We start from the raw sequence: 17,816 nt of genomic DNA on the forward strand, positions 1-17,816 counted from the left end.
ATACTATTATTATCCCCATTTTATAGGTAGGAAATAAAGACAGAAATTAATTGACTTGCCCTCACAGCTAGTAAATAGTAGTAAAATCAGAACTGAGAACTTCCTGACTTCAGGATCAAAGCTTTAATCACTGGGCTTGGAAGCTCCAATCAGCTGCCTTGAAAGCTTACCTAGAGCCCTTCCCCATCCCTAATATTCCCTAAGATTCTGTAATAGGATAATGGGACTCTCTTTAGTTGCTTAGAATACTTCCTAGTACTTTGAAGAAGCTGCCAACTTTAAAAAAAAAAACGAAACAAAAACAGGTTGAAACAATTCAGACAAGAGGAAATGCACTATAACAAGCACAGAAAAGGAAACCATTTGACTTTAGATGAGACCTGTGATTTCATAGAGTCACCCTCTTTAGCAATGCAGATCAATCAGTTGGACACTTAGGGTGTTAAAGTATTTTTGGAGCCCAGAGAAGTTAATTGCTCAAGATGACACCACCAGAATGACAGAGAGCTTGAATTTGAACCCAACAAAGGTCACTGGCTTAAGAATCCAAAAACTTGGGTTTTTCAAATATCATTTCTGACATTAACCTGATGGCCGTAGTGACTCACTCCACTCTGGCCTCAGGTTTCTCATCTGTGAAATGCAGTGGAAGTGCTCTGTAACGTCACTCCTAAACTCTAAATCTATGATTCTATGACCTTCCTGACTCCGAAGGCACTTTTCTATCCCCCACGCCTTAGTGATGTGACATTCTCTTTCCCTGTCAGGAAGAAGTCCAAATCCTATTTGTACAGAATCATGTGAAGTCAGAGTCTATTGTTAATTCATCCATCTTGTCTCCAATCTAGTTAGCATCTTTAAAAACATTCATAGAAACCTCTGAGACTATGCTGATGGGAACTTAGTTTTCCCACATTTTTATAACCATAAGTTAAAGCAGTCATAATGCAAACTTTATCAACCCTGATTGCATACAAAAAAGGAAATTAACTTTTTGAGACTATCTTGATGGACATATCTTTAGACAGGTCTGAGACTGGTCTGCCAGGTACATTTCATCTAGTTGTCTGGTCCTCCCTCTTTAGTTTGTGCCTTTGCACCTGAAAAACTCCAGTTTTGCTATATTTTCCCTGCTTATGATGAAGATCTTTGTCAAATTCTTTTCAGGGCTAAACTCACCATGAGATTACTTTCTCTCTCCCCTCATAGTGCTTTTCTTCTAAGGGTGTCTTTCTCCTTACTCTAGTTAACTCTGGTTAGTCTTACTTGTCAGTCAACGGCTTCCTCCCACCTCATGAAGTATTTCCTTTCTCATGATTAATTGTGAGTCTTGTCTTTTTCCTTGTTAACTATATGCTTTCCTAACTTTATTTCATATTTGTGTCTATTTTATCTCTTTTATCTATAAACTCTTCTCCTAACTAAATCTTCATTTTGACTAAGAGAATGGCCATCGTGAATTTGTCACATGCTTATTTCAAATTAGGTATTGGTACTTTGAACTCATCACTAGGTAGGCATTTTACTGACACAAATAAGTAAGAGAACCTAAAAAATATGTAAAATAAAATTTCAGTCAAAGTACTGGTGAAGAATGACTATGTTGTGCCCTTTTCTTTCTTTTCATTGGGAAAAGAAAAGATGTAGAAAATCAAAGTGTATACTGGTAGGAGGGATCAGTCCAACATGTGCAAAGGTGTTTGCTAAGTGAAAATGAACGAACAATGGCCATTTAAATACAGAATCCATCCATATACAAGCTTTTAGTAGCTGAATCAGAAGATTTCTCCACAATCCATCCAGCAAGAGTAATCAGGGTTGCTGAGGATGACAGTAACAAGTGCAGCTATCGCAACAAAAAGACAAAAATCACTCTTACACAGCATGACAAGTATGGAAATATGTTTAGAAGAATGTTTAACCTATATTAACAGCAAGTAATCTGTCTTGGGGAGGGGAGATTGGGGATAAAGGGAGAAAAATTTGAAACACAAGGTTTTGCAAATATGAACGTTAAAAAGTATCTTTGTATGTATTTGGAAAAAATAAAATACAATTGAAAATGGACAAAAAAGGAAGAAAAAATCAGGGGAATCGGGTTGAATTAATCTACCTTATATCACTTGCAATAGTTTCATGATCTCCTATTAACTCTTAGAACTCTAAATGTCTTGGCAGTCAAATTCTCTCACCTGTCACCACTGGATCTTTATGTTCCATAAACATCCTGATATGAAGGCAGCCTAACTATTCAGCTTATGCTTGTGCCTCCTTAGTCACAGGAAGAGATTGCCTTTCCCCTCACCCCAGTATTTTCCTAATCATCAGCAAGTGGAATTCCTGTCTTGGTTGGAAATGGAACAAGGTTCTTTGAATTGACTAAAAGGCAGCTAAAGACTGCAAAGGGCAGAAGTATTTGCTATTCTGCAGACCTTTTGAGGAAGAGGCTTAAAATGTCAGTAGGCAAACTTTGAGGAAGAGGAAAGGTGGAACAGAGTCCATGTCAGGACATTCCTTGTAATATTAAAAAAAATACTTTTCTTGATCTTGTCTTATTGATGCTGTTGATTCTATTGACCTTCAAACTTTTTCCTTTTTTGTGTCCTTTGTGACACATTATTTTGGTGTTTAAACTTCTCTTTTTATATCTTCTATGCCTTCAGGAATTCTCATCTTCCTTCAGCCTAATCTCACTTCCTGTTCTAAGAAGAAAATAGTAATGAGGGGAATTTTGTGCTTATACTTTGTTGACCTCTAATCTGGCTGTGTTCTGGACTCTGATTTTTATATATCTCTTCCTTTCTTTCCTTCTTTCCTTTCTTTGGAGATGCCTCAATCCCTTCAGCTGCTTTCTCTAATTGGTGAGTTCTTACTTTCATTTGAGAGAATGAACCATGTTCATTTCTAAACTAGGGCTCCTGAACATTTACATCTTGTCCCCACCCTAGTACCTTGCTTTTCCCCTTGATTTTCAGCTCTCTTTAGAGAATATAAACTCCTTGAGGGAAGACACTGTCTTTCCTTTTGCTTGTATTTGTATTTCCATTACTTAGCACAGTGCCTGGCACATAATTCCTTAATAATTCTTTATCTGACTTGTTAGATTTTATCAAAGCTTTTGGTAAAGTATTTCACACTGTTCTTGTGGAAAAGATAAAGAGATGTGGATTAGATAATAATAATTTGATATATTCAGAGCTAGATTGAGTGATTAGAATAGTTTTCAGTGTAAATATGGCAAGAGGTCTCCAAAAGAAACTTCTAACCATATTTGGCTCTATGCTTTTTGACATATTTTTCAAGACGTGAATGTTATGCTTATTGAATTTGCAGTTACTCAAAATTAGAAGGGCTGTTGAACTCACTTGGATGAAAGAGTTTTCAAAGGGATCTCAACAGGATAAAATATCAGTCTGAATAAAGTCCAATACTAGAGTAATAAATGTAGTCATGTAAAAAATACTTCACAAGTATGAAATGATGGAGATATATATGGCTAGCAATTACACCCTCCCCCCTATAAAAACAACATCCAAAAAACTTAGAAATTTTAGCAAAATGCAAGCTATATATGAGTCAGCAGTGTGATGAGATATTGATAGACTGGAGAGTGTCTAAAGGAGAGCTACCAGAATGAGGAAGAGCCTTGAGTCCATATATGAAAACCATTTTAAGGAACTGGGCATGGTCAGCCTGATAAAAAGAAAATTCAGGGTTCAGTATAATCAATTTCAACTATGTGAAGGGTTGTTCTGAGGAAGAATTAAATTTGTTTTGTTTAGTCCCAAAAGGCATAACCAAAAGCAATGAATGAAAGTTGCAAAGAAGCAAGTTTAGGTCTCACATGAGGAGAAAATAAATTGTTCATCCTTCATTTTTGAAGAGTCCCATGACATCACCAGGTAATGACTCAGGTGTGAATTGGACTTGTGAGGCAGAGTTGCACAAAATTGTCAGCCTCATCCTTTCTTCTAAAGTTATTGAAGTCCAGTGGCAGGATAAAAGTTAAGATGAGTGGTGATGGTCCAGAATACAGCTGATGACCTTGGTGTCTTCAATGTCTAGCCAAGATATAAGCATTCCTCGTACCTGCTTCAGCTACCTTGATGGCCAATGGAACAAACTGTTTTCAGACACCCATTCCACTGGGAAAAGTCTTCACACACTTTAGGAAGACATTCCTCTAACTAATCAACATTTTTTGACCTGTTAGTTATCTTCAACGTGAATATCCTCAGCCCATTTGCCAGTGTGGCTGCTGAGAATGAAGCTTCTCAAAGCCACAAGAGTTGGGTTAATGATGACCACTAAAGGTGGATGGGAAGCCTCAAAAAGAGCTTAGCAAGCTTTCACATCAAAGGTGCTAGTCTTCCTGAACTCTATACACCCCTTCTAAGAATTAGAGCTGTCTAAAAGTAGAATTAACTGCATCAGACAGGATCTCCAGCAACATTTGCATTAAATATTCTTCTTACTCAGTATATTAGCAGCCCCCTTCCTCCTATTTGAATCCTCTAAATATTCTAGTGGAAGAGCTTTTTCAATTAGCTTCTACTCAGGTTTGACATTTCCTACATTTAGAAAATTGGGAAAACATCACTGCTGTACAAAATTGGCCTGTGTCTCCTATTAGATACACCCTATCTATGTATATGTTGTTTGTCCCGAGAGAATGTAAGCCCCTTGAGGACAGAAAATGTTTGACTTTATTCCTTGTATTTCTAGTATTGTCACAATGCCTGGCACATAGTAGGAGCTTAATAAATGTTTGTTAACTGATGGAGCCTTTGGCAAAAACAAAAACACTTTGCTGGAATTGCTCACAAAGGCATCCATAATTTTGTTTCATGAGTGTGTTCCAGACATGTATTCTAAATCCACATTTGGAAAAGATTAGCAAAGATTGTTTACAAACCGTGCAGTGTCTGTGAGACTTTCATTCACTCCCAAATGAATATCTTGGGTTGTCAGGAAACAAGGATGACCTCCAAGCAAAGCAAATCCTAGGAAGAATTTTTTAAAATTAGATTTAGATATCATAGAGATGCATAAAAAGGAATAGAAAGCCTGTAGAGAAAAATAAAATGGCCAAACTTGGCAAAGTCCCAATTTAAGATATACTTCCATATATAAGAAATATAATATGAGTGAATTCATCTGATCACTCTCATGACCACTGTCAAAGCAAAATAAGAAATTCAGAATAGCTTGCAATTTCCTCATTATTCTTCATACTAAGTCCTTTTTTCTTTTTAGTATCCTGCAAAATAGATTGCTTTTTGTCTATTATATGTCCTTCACATTATTACTTTAACCATGACCAGATAAAACCCTTTTGGGAGTTACATAGGAAGGTGGGTATTCTCTCACTGTAATGCCTGTGGTGTTATATTGCTATAATTTGAGATTCCTCCTCAGTGGATTTCAGAGGCAGACCTGGGAGGCAGCTGAAAATATATTTTACTTACAAAACCACAGGCCTTTATTTCCTCTTGCCTGTGCTGCTATTATAGGCTTCTAATTGGTCACACTCTCCTTCAGTATCTTCTCTATTCTATCCTTAGTTGCTAAAAATATCTTACTATGACCCAAGTCTGACCATGCTCAAAATTCTCCAGTAGCTCACTATTTCCTTTAGGATAAAAGACAGATAACTCAATCTTAAATTTAGACATCCTCACAATCTGGTTCTCACTTAACTTTGCAGTCCTATGTATATGTTACTTTATTTCATATACTATGTTTTAGTAAAATTGGACTAGCAGCTAGTTCACAAATTTGAAGTTCCTTCTTTTCTTCCCTTGAATAATCTATCTTCCTCCATGTCTGGAATGTTGTTCCTCCTGATCTCAATGGTCCTCTTCAAGAATGAAAGACAAATAACTATAATAATCTGTGGGTTCCCCACATGGACAGAGCATGGGTCCCAGCCAAACCTCAGTCTAGCCAAACAATGTCACTTTCTCGTCAAATGCCTACATGAATGCTCCTACAGCTTAGAAAGGGATCATATATCAAATTTTCAGATCACATAACATTGAGAGGAATATCTAACATTGACCACAAAATCATTATCCCAAAAGCCCTTGACCAAAACCAAAATGATAGCTCCTATTAATTATAAATCAAATTTAGGGCAGCAGGGGCAAAGATAGAGATTGTACCATTGGCACAAGAGACTCCCAAGTTAAAACAAACAAACAAACAAAATCCCTTTACTAATATTAGGGAACTGAAAAGTTATATCACCTGCCTTGGGTCAAACTGCTATTTTATATATATACATATATATATGTGTGTGTGTATATATATATATACATATATATGTACATATACACACATACATATATGTGTATATATGCATACATGCATACATACACATGTGTATATATACATACATGCATGCATATATATGTGTGTATATATATGTATATATATATATATATATATATATATTGATATTGATATAGACATCAGACACCAGACTAGAATTAAGGTTTTAAGGTCATCCTGGTTCTAGAGCCAGCTTGCTATCTGCTCTTCCACATTTGCTGATGAAAGTTAATAGAGATAAATGTGTAGTTTTCACTGGGGTTGAAAAAACTACACAGATTATGGGGAACATTAAAATAAATTTTGAGCAACTAGGTGGTTCAGTGAATAGAATGCTGGGCCTGGAATAAAGAAGATCTGAGTTCAAATCCAACCTCAAACACTTGGTATTTGTGTGATTTGGGGCAAGTCATTTAACTCTGCCTCAGTTTCTTCATCTGTAAAATGAATGTAGAAAGAAATGACAAACCACTCTAGTATCTTTGCCAGGTCTACCCCAAATGGAATCACAAAGAATCAGATATGATTTTAAAAAACTACTGAAGATAAGTTTGTATGGGAATAATTCTAGGGATTTTATTTGGACTTCAAGTGACCAGAGTAACATGTCAACCAACAAAGATAATTTAATTCTAGACTACTTAGTATCTACAACAAAGAAGATGATAGTTAACTTATATTCTGTCTTATTCAGACCATACTTGTTTAATTTTCTTCAGTTCTGGGCAATACAATTTAGGAAGGGCATTCACAATCTCTGGTTCATGCAAGAGAGTACCCAAACTATCTTGGTTTTCTGAAAGAAATGAGAGGCTCCACCGAGGAATTTGGAATTAAAGTTTCTAGGCAGTGATTGGGGTGGAGAACTGTTCTAGGAGCAGTAACAGTAGGTGAAAGTTATAGAGAGGCAAATTTCCACTCCCATAAGGAAAAATGACCTGACAATTAGAGTTAGGGTCCCTTTTTGCATTCTTGGCAACAAACTTTCATCTCTCAGTGGAAGCTCAATGACCAATTTTCAGGTATTCTAGAAAGGATTCCTCTTCAGGTTTGGCTTGGATTATATGATGCAGAACTTTTCTTTCAATTCAGGTTCTGTGATCACAAGGTGAGGAAACTTCAAGGAAACTGACGACATCCTAACTGGTTTTAACAAAACTAGAAGATTCTGCTGGGGATGGCTTAGATTAAGTAGCTCTCACCTGGCCAGGAATCCAAGATCAAAACTCTCTTTGACCAAGTAACTAACCTGTGTTGGAAAATTTTCTGCCTCTTTCAATACTTTTTTCCATTAACACTGCAAACTGCCTCCCTCAAGCTCCTGACCCACATCCTATCTTCACACTCTTGGGTACAAAACTCTGATAGAACTCATTCGTTGTTCAGTTGTTTTTAGTCATATTTGACTCTTTGTGACCATTTGGGGTATTCCTGGTAAAGATACTGGAGTGGATTGCCATTTTCTTCTCTAGCTCATTTTACAGATGACAAAACTGAGGTAAACAGAATTAAGTGACTTGCTCAGGCTTACAGAGCTAGTAAGTATCTGAGGCCAGATTTGGATTCAGGAAGATGAGTCTTCATGATTTTAGGCTTGACACTCTATCCACTCTGCTACCTAGCTGCCCTAGGCTCCTAGTAATTTCCTTTGTAGATTTTCTCTTTAGCCAAACACCTTTAACCCACAGCCACTGTAACACATATATAATTTGCATATATTCTGTATAAATATATATATGATGTTTTATATGTAAACATACATACATATTGTTTTATATAAATTATATATATATACACATACATATATTGTTTTCCCTTTTAAAATGAAAGTATCTTGAGAGGCAGTGACTTTTTTATTTGTTTCTTTGTATTCCTAGAACATAACAATGCCTGACACACAATAGACACTTAAATGTTTGTTGATTATATTTAATTATACCCTAATATTTCTAATTATTTTTATCTCCTCAATTTTTTCTTCACAATTGTTTTTTATAATTATTTTAAGAACACATTCCCTAACTATTCCATAGACTTTTGAGGTGCTATGGTGGATTTTTCATGATATGAGGGACTTTTATCCCCAAAATATTTAAAGTTAAAATGTAATGGAAAAAACCTTTAGAACTTATGCTTCAAACTTATAATTTAGTTATCAGTTATTCATAGATTTTATGATGACTGAATTTCTCCAAAAATAATCTTGATACATAATTCATGTCTCTATATTAATGAAATAAACAATTTTTGAGAGGACAGACATAATAATCTAATGAGTTCTTACTCCTAAGGGAATGTATTTAAATTATTGATTTAGGAAATGTTGCTAATATTATTTCACATAAGAGATGATGCTAATTGGTTTGTAATATATATCAAGTTCAATTCAGCATATTTAATTTAGCTCATAAAATATTTGGGGTTAGGCCCTAGGATTCCAATAGAGTTTTTTCTCTGCAGTGCTTTTAAGAAGATTTGGATTCAAATATTCCCTTTCATATTTACAAGCTGGGTGACTGAGATCAAGTTCTTTAACCCCTCTGAGCTCCAGTTTCCTCATTATTTGTCATACCTATGTAGAGGGCAGGTTTGAGGCTCAAATGATTCTAAATGTGCTATGCCAGGTATTATTCTAATTTAGTATCATTTTATAATTTCATTGATATAGGGATCTTTCAGTGAAAAACTTTCTCTAGTCATGCAGACCTGTTTTACAATTTATAATCTTAGAAAATAATTTGACTGGACAGCGAGGTGACACAGTGGATAGAGCTCTAGGCCTGGAGTCAGGAAGCTCAACTATGACCTCAGACAACTGCTAACTGGGCTACTCACTTAACTTATCTTCCTCAGTTTCTTCATCTGCAAAATGGAGATGGTAATAATAGCACCTACCTAATCCCCTGGGGCACTGAGGTAACTTTCTCAGGTAACACTGTCAGTGAATGTCAGGAGGCAAGACCAAGTCTTCCTGATTCAGAGGCCAGCTCCCTCCCTACTCACTATATGGCAATTTACCAAAACAATAAAAAGGAGTTATTTTTTCTTAAAACATATGAACTTGGGGGCTATTCATTACTTTAAAACACTTTTCCATTCCTTATTTTTATATATTTTCATACGTAACCCAGAAAATTTTTTTTAAGCTAAATTATCTCAAGAACTTTTCTTGTTTAATCCTGTTCTTAAAGCCTCTAGTAACTGTCATTTTTTTTTCTCTTATCTGTTTCAATTTTCCTGAACTGAAGGGATGATCAAGCATTAGAATCATGGGTCAAAATTTAGAACTCTTCAAACACCTAGATCATACTGGATGTTTGCTTACAAATGTAAATAGATCATTATAGAGACATACATTTCTCCTTAAAGGACCCCTACAGTATCACTGAATGTATAGATGAGCACTTAGTTAATACAAAAGAAAATAGCTCACATTTATAACCTATGACGTTCACAATAACCCTAGGAAGTATATAGAATACAAATTTTATTACCCTAATTTTATAGATGAATAAACAGAAACTTGTAATGGTTAAGTGTCTTGTCCAAGGTCAAGTTTTTTTTTTTTAGTTTTTAAAAGATTTTATTTTCAAAATATATGCATAGTTTTCAACATTCAACACTGCAAAACCTTGTGTTCCAAATGTTGTAGTCCCTCCCTTCCCGTCACCCCCTTCCCCAGACAGCAACTAATCCAATATATATTAAATATATATATTTATATACATTTCTATACATATTTCCACAATTATCGTGAAGCAAATTTTTAAAATAAATCCCTATTATATTAAGTACCCATGATTGGAATATGTTACCTTCTCTACTAGGACTACTGTCCTCCTTGGTTTCATTTAAATCTCAACTAAAATCCCACATTCTATAGGACGTCTTCCCCATTTCCTCTTAATACTAGTGTCTTCCCTCTGTTAATAATTTCCTATTTACTCTGTAGCTTGCTTTGCATATATTTATTTATCCCTTTAGACTGTAATCTCCTTCAAGGCAGGGACTAATATTTTTGCTTCTTTTTATATCCAATCATTTAGCACAGTACCTGACAGATAGTGGGCACTTATAAGATTTATTGATTGATTACTAAATAACAGAAGCTATATTTGATGATGAAGAGGAATATAAAAGTATAAGATATGGTTTCTAATCTATTTTTTTCTTATAGCTTTTTATTGACAGAATATATGCATGGGTAATTTTTCAACATTGTCCCTTGCACTCACTTCTTCTGTTCGAACTTTTCTTCCCTCCACCCCCTGCCCTAGATGGCAGGCAGTCTCATACATGTTAAACATGTTAAAGTATATCATAAATACACTATATGGGTCACAGAAGTTTTAAAATAGAACTGAGATTTGAATCCAGTTCTTTGAATCAGAGGCATTTGATTTCCATTGGTGTATCTCCAGTATAAAGAGACTTTTCACAAAGGGGACACTATTTTTGAAATAACATATCAGTGAAAAAAATGTACCTTTTATCCTTTGTTAGAAAGATAGAGGGCTATGGTATGGGGAATTATATATACCATTCACAGTCAGTATGTAGGTTAGTTTTTCTGAAGTGCTATTTTGTAAATGTTATTGTTTATTACAAAGATGTGCACTGGAGAGGGAAAGGGAGAAGGGTATTATTCACAAATGAAGGTGATGCAAACCCCAAATATATCAATATCAATACATTAATTACTTTAAAATTATTTAAATAGCCTCTTAGATTTTTATCTTGTGAAAATTTAGTTTTATGGGAGTATGAGATCTAGATGTTGGTCTTGACCTCTCTGCCTATTCCCTTATCTATCAAATGTGTGTAATAATATCTTGTCCTACTTTCAATTCAGTTCAACAAACATTTCCAAAGAAACTATTATGTTTTAGCTCCAAGGGAAACAAAGATATAAACCAGAGCCTCTGCTCACAAGGTTTTTTGCATTCTACTGGGAGGATACAAGATATAAACAAGGGGATATAAAGAGAGAAAGAGGAGGAGAAAAAGGAGGCCGGAATGGATAGTGGGGGAGAAAGAGGATAGAAGGAGTGGAAGAAGGAAGAAGGGAGAACAAGAGAGAGAGCCTAATACTGGAAAGGCTTCTTGTGGGAAGTGACACCTGAGCCTTGAAGGAAATTAGGATTCTAACTGCTGAAGGTGAAAAAGGAATGCATTTCAGGAATAGGGGACAACTATTTACAAAACATGAAGTTAGGAGCTAAAGTGTCCAGCTCAAGAGCAGAAGTTGGGCCAGTTTGTCTAGAACATAGAATGGAGAATAATACAAAAGAAGCTTTGAAGATAGGTTGAAACCACATTGTGGAGGGCTTTAAATAATAGGTTGAAGGATTTGTATTTTACTCCTAAGGCAATAAGAAGTCACTTCAGATTTTTCAACTGGAGAAGGGATAATTAGACCTTACTTTCTTCAAATGGATATTCGAGAATCATAAGAGATAAAGGATAGAAAACCAATTTGGATAGTGAGAAGCATTCTGCAAATGTAATCTATTAAGCCCTGAAGTCAGGAGGACCCGAGTTCACATTCAACCTCAGACACTTATCACTTCCTGGCTGTGTGACCCTGGGTAAGTCACTTACCTCCAATTGCCTCAGCAAAAAAAAAAAAAAAGCAAGCTATTATGATTCAGATTATGAAGGCTGGTTCATATAATGAACAGTCAATGGAAAATCAACCAGAGGGAACAAATATGAAGAGAACAAAATTGTTGGTCAATAGTGAATCAGAGAGAAGCATCTTCATCACTTTGGAAGGAGCAGCATGAAATCAAGATGGAGTGCTAAAATTAAAGGTTAAAGTCTAATAAATGAAATAGTAATAATACAAAATAAAAATGTAAATAAATAAATAAACAAATAAAAAGGCTAATAAATGAACTCTAACAGAAGTGTTCCTGGCAAGTATTTTAGCAGGGACTAGTAAAAAGAAAACCTATTCTCACAGAGAAGGAAATTGCTGAACAAAAATTCCTGGTCATTGACATCCTCAGGGCAATAATTTAAGATAAACCTCAGACCTTGGAAGACTAGACCCTGGCTACTTTCTTTTACCCAGGGGATTGTCCAAGATGCTAATCCAGATTGCTTTTGGAAAAAGAAACACACAACCTGGTAGCTTCCTATTTTAACTAATTACTGATGCTAATTAGGTGCTTCCTTGAGCAGCAAGATAAAGCAGTGGAAAGAGCCATGGGCTTGGAATTAGGTAGATTCATCTTTGTGGTTCAAGTTATATGACCCTGGACCAGTTACTTAACCTGTTTGCCTCAATTTCTTCATCTGTAAATCGAGCGGGAAAAGGAAATGGTGAACCACTCCAGTATCTTTGCCAAAAAAACCCCAAATGAGGTCATGAAGAATCAACTGTGATTGAAAAGTGACAACAACAACAAGTTAGATGCTAAGCTCAGTTGTAAATTTTGGGATCCTGGCAAAAACTCCAGTCATGTCACTCTTCTTACGGCTCTGACATTAACCCAGAATTTTATAGGACTTTAAGCTTTATATATAATTTTTCCTTCAACTTTGTGAGGATGTAGTACACCTATCATTATGTTCAATTTACATGTTAGAAAACTGGGAGTTAGAGGTTGCACCTTATCCAGTCTTGTAGCTACACTTGGTTTCCTGAGTCCAGTTTAATTTATAATGTACCACAATTATTCTAGTAAAAAGAGCAGTATACAATCACAGCAACTGAAATGAGAAGGGACCATCTTGCTTATAAAATATAACCCCTTCATTTTATGGGTAAAGGATTTACCTCACTTTACCTCTGGATTAAGATCACATGGTTAGTACATTACAGAACTGACTACCATATGCAGTTCTGATTCCAGATCCAAACAGACCTTATCAGTGGAAAAATGAAATCTAATTCTCTTGTTACATGATGTTCAAAAAGTCCCTAAATCTTTCACTTCTCTATTTGTATAAATAGAAATAAATAACATCTGTGCTCTCTTCTTGTCTTTCCTCACAAGGATATTGACTAAACAAATTCTACAAATGTGTGTAAATCATGTCTTAAAAGAAGCAATATAAATAAGTTTATATCATTAACATGAGATTTAAGAGCCTTAAATTTTGTGGCTGATTTTCTTGCAAATGTATTAGGTAAATCCAGGCAGGAGGTTCAACCTATTTGTACTTTGTTTTCCACACCTGCAGAGTGAGAGCACCTTCCTAATTTACTTGATGTGGGTACTGTAAGGAATGATTAAATTGATGCCTAAGTATTTTGAAAAGCTTGTAAAGCACTTGAAAGTGAAACACAAGTGCTAAATTAGAAGACTCTCTCAGGATTCTCCTCCCACTTTCTATCAGCTCCTATACTTTTTTTTTATCAACAACAAATGTGTCCATGAATCCACTCAATTAGTGTAAAGTAAAAAAAGCTGTAATCATTGGCAGGCAGGCACACAGGAGGCTTCTTCCCAGTGGTACTTAAGCCAGCTGGGCATTGAGAAAGAGGGGAAATGGAATTATTCTTTCTTTGAAAATTGCTTCTGGCACCTTTTATAATCCCTAGTCAGAGGGACCCTGTTTATATTTCAATGGATATGCACAGGCCAATGCTTGTAAGCATTAGTTGGCTGACATCTAAGTGCTGCTGCAGCTTCCCTTTAATTATGGAAGATGGAATTGATGTTAAAATGTAGCTTGGTCATCACCTTTGAAGGCATTAGGTGAAAGAAAGGAGTCATTCAGTCTATGGCTGCATAATTTTTTTTCTTTGCTCCTTGAACAATATGTTCTTTCTCCCCACCCCGAAGTATGCTTTTGATCTTGATGAGAAACAGGTAAAAATAGCTGCCAGGAAAAAACTAATAATGATAATAAATTTAGTAGGTATGGGAAAAAATAGGGATTTCTGAAATAAATTGATTTGGAGCCAAAAGATCTTGCCCCTCTCTGCTGCAACATACCTGTGTGACTTTGCATAAGTCACATGTCCTCATCCGTAAAATGAGAACAATAGACAAGATCACAAATCAGTCCAAGAAGGGCTTGTGGGCAATTGTATTTTTAAATGCAAAAACAAATCTTGGGTGTCTAAAAGTCAAGGGATGGAGCCATTCAGAAAATAGTTTGCCAACCCCTAAACTAGATAACTTCTGAGATCCTTTCCAATATCAGATAATTTATCTCTACAATTACTGAGTCAAGTAAGCATTCAAAACAACATTTAACCTGACAAAATAATTCTGAGATAAAGGTCCATTGAAGACCTGTGCTCTGTCAAATTAGCAGCTACTTTGATTATCTTATTCAATTATTCATTCAATAAATAAGTATTGAATGACTACTAAGTTCATGTACTCCAGGTAGGTTAACCAAAAATAGGCTAAAATGCTGAGTTTTATCCTTCTTATCTATGAAAAAGATACCATTTTTGAGATATGGGGGCAGTAATTAAATTTTTTAGTATTTCTTAATTGTTATTCAATCAAGTCTGTTCATGACTCCATAGACTATGATGCTCAAGAACCACACTGTCCATGGGGTTTTCTTGGTTAAGATACTGGAGTAGTTTGCCATTTCTTTCCCCAGTGGATTATGGCAAACCAAAGATAAGTGATTTGCCCAGGATCTCACAGCCAGTAAGATGCCTAGCTGCCTTCAAAGCAAAGAAATTAAGTGACTGACCCACAGTCACATGGCTAACAAGTATCTGAAGTTGTATTAGAACTTCCTGACTCCAGGTCTAGCACTATATTCACTGAGTCATCTAGCTGCTAAACTATTAATTAGCAAATTGCTATTTTAAAATAGCAACCAAAGTCATAGTGTAACAGGTTTGGGGCTAAATCATAGTATAAGAAAGCGGTTTAGGGCTAGGAGAGTCCACAGAGATCAAGGGAATTAGATGAGCAAAGTGAAGCCTTGTGAAATTAAATGACTTCCCAGTGTCCTACAGATAATAAATAGTAGACTCATTGACAACAAATGAGCAATCATCTGCACTAGCATTTTCTGTACTCTGATATGTAGTTTATATAAACCTTATAATTAAGGATTTGTTGACAAAATGTAGTATATCAGCAGTAATATTCAGAAAGGTCATATTCTAGATTTTGGCTGTAACATATGCTTAACACTGGAAAGTTCTATACAATGGAATTCCTGATGTAATTCAGCATAAATCTCTAAACAAATAGCCTATAGAGTCTGCAAAGAAGTAATAAGTATTATAAAATAAAGTATGATTAATCACATACATCACATACACATGATCTTGAGGACAAGAGATTGTATCAAATACTATTCTGTGTCCATCCCCAGTGTCGGTATTTTCATGCTCTCTGGTCTGTTTCAGAGCTTATTGATTCATATGACTTCCTCCCTCACCATTGTACAGATAGTTTGATAATCTGTCTCTTTAGTCTCTGAGTCATACTCTTACACTGATGTGTGCTGGATATTTCCATTTGAATGACCTACATTATTTCAAATGTACACTGAATTCCCCACCCTCCAATTGTTTCTTCTCTTAAATTTCCTAACTTTGTCAATGTCAGCCCACCATCCCTTTCCTTCAATGCTGATAAGTCTCCCTCCCTCAAATTTCTTCTTTTGGGGAAATAAATGTCTCTAAAAATGTAGTTTTGTGTTCCTTCACTAAATAAATTCAATAATATCTCCATTACATTTCTAATGATATTCTAATGACTTCTAGAGCTAGAAGTACTGACACTTCCACATGAGAACAACATAGAAAAAAAGTATTTCACAGCAACATTATTTTTTAGGTGAAATACATTTTCCATCCATCCTCTCCCCCCACCCAAATGATTGATTAATGAATGTTGACAGTCAGCCAATTCAACATGTATTAGGGTCAGAGCTTTAATCCTAATGGACTTTTCAAATCAATGACCATTGAATTTGGAGACCTTTTTTTTTTTTTTTTTTTTGATATGAGATATTAAACAAACCATCCTAAACAGATTTTGTTCCAAGAAATTCAAAACACTTAGTAATTTAAAATCCTTATAATGTTGTCTCTGTTAACATATGTGAAGTTTTAGAAATTACAATTAATCAAAACACTTTTTTTGTGATTTACTTCCTAATTCTCTCCAAACAATTTGCCAAAGTGGTAGTAATTGAAATTACCACATGGTACATTTAATATTTTTTGGCCCTGAAATGAACATAAAATAATTTTATTTTGAGAACTGCACTGACAAACCTTGATAATTAGAGATATCCAGGATGTCTCAAAATCAGGATTAGAGGTTCATTAAGAAATAACTCACTGAGAGTATTATGTGTCTAAATTACTCTATGGAGTGTCAAGTATAACTTAGGGGTTGATGCAATGTTAAAAATATTGGGTTTAGGGATAGAGGATCCTGGTTCAAATTCTACTTTTGCTATGTTTTATCTATTTGAAATCCTTAGAAAGTCATCTGATTTCTCTGGGCCTCAGTTTCTTTGTACATAAAGTAAGGGGATTGGACTAGTCCAATCACTCAATTTTGAAAGCACCTTCTACAATTCCTGGTCTTGATTCTCAAAGTCTCTTCCAGCTTTTAACCCATGATCCCATAATTAATTATGATGATTCAACACACACTTATGTCAATTTAGCAACTATTTATTAAATTCTTAGTATGTACAAAACACTGAATATTTTGCTAATTTCTGAAACAGATAGAAATGTTAGATAAGAAGATATGACTTCCTTCATCAAATTGCTTATAACCTAGTAGAAGAGAAATACAGAGAAATAAGCATCAGGCAAGACAAAGCATAACAAATATATGAAAGGAAAAAACAACAATGTACTGTGTGAGGACTAAGTAAAGAAAGATTAATTTCTGACTAAAGGAATCTGAAAAGGCTTAATTGAAGAGGTGATATTTGATCATGCTCTTAAAAAAGATAGTTAGACAGAAATAAATGTCTTAACATAGTGCCTGGCATATAACTTGTGCTAAATGGATATTTGCTTGCTCGCTTAATAGAGATGAGGATAGATATTTCAAGGAATATTTGACAGTGCTGTTTGGCTACTAATAAAGGATGTAATAAGTAGCCCATTTTGAGCATGGGTCAAGGTGCGGAGTGGGAGATGCTCACATGGGGTTTCCAGGGTATGGATTCGAGTCCTGTTATCCTAGAAATAAGAGGGCTTGCACCCCTATTTTTTATCCTATCAACATAACTCTTTTGTCAGACATATTTCTATATTTGTGGTGGAATACATAATAGGGCAATTGGTAGGGAGATAAATCATAAGCTAGAAACACACATCCAGGACACCATAAGAGTGAAGGACAGAAGGGAATATGTTTTTGGAGGTAGAATATGTTTTTGGCTGGGGATGGGGAGTGGAGGAAAAGCTGCAGGGAGCTGGGGGAGAAAAAACTCATAATATTGAACCTTGTGCCCTCTGAATTTCCCATCTGTACAGAGGAAGAACTGGCTCATAGTTCAAAGCTATAAAGTCAGGC

At 35.3% G+C, this 17,816-nt stretch overlaps 1 protein-coding gene across 1 annotated transcript in view; it reads right to left on the reverse strand.

Annotated features, from left to right (window-relative positions):
- OTC (ornithine carbamoyltransferase) overlaps positions 1–17,816 on the reverse strand; it is a 69,179-nt gene that overhangs the window by 29,247 nt on the left and 22,116 nt on the right. The window contains exon 4 of the mRNA XM_031959430.1: positions 4,916–5,003. Coding sequence (XP_031815290.1) covers positions 4,916–5,003 — 88 coding nt within the window. The remainder of the gene's footprint in view (positions 1–4,915; positions 5,004–17,816) is intronic.

The sequence above is a fragment of the Sarcophilus harrisii genome, chromosome 3 (genome assembly GCF_902635505.1).
Source record: "Sarcophilus harrisii chromosome 3, mSarHar1.11, whole genome shotgun sequence".
Classification (NCBI taxonomy): domain Eukaryota; kingdom Metazoa; phylum Chordata; class Mammalia; order Dasyuromorphia; family Dasyuridae; genus Sarcophilus; species Sarcophilus harrisii.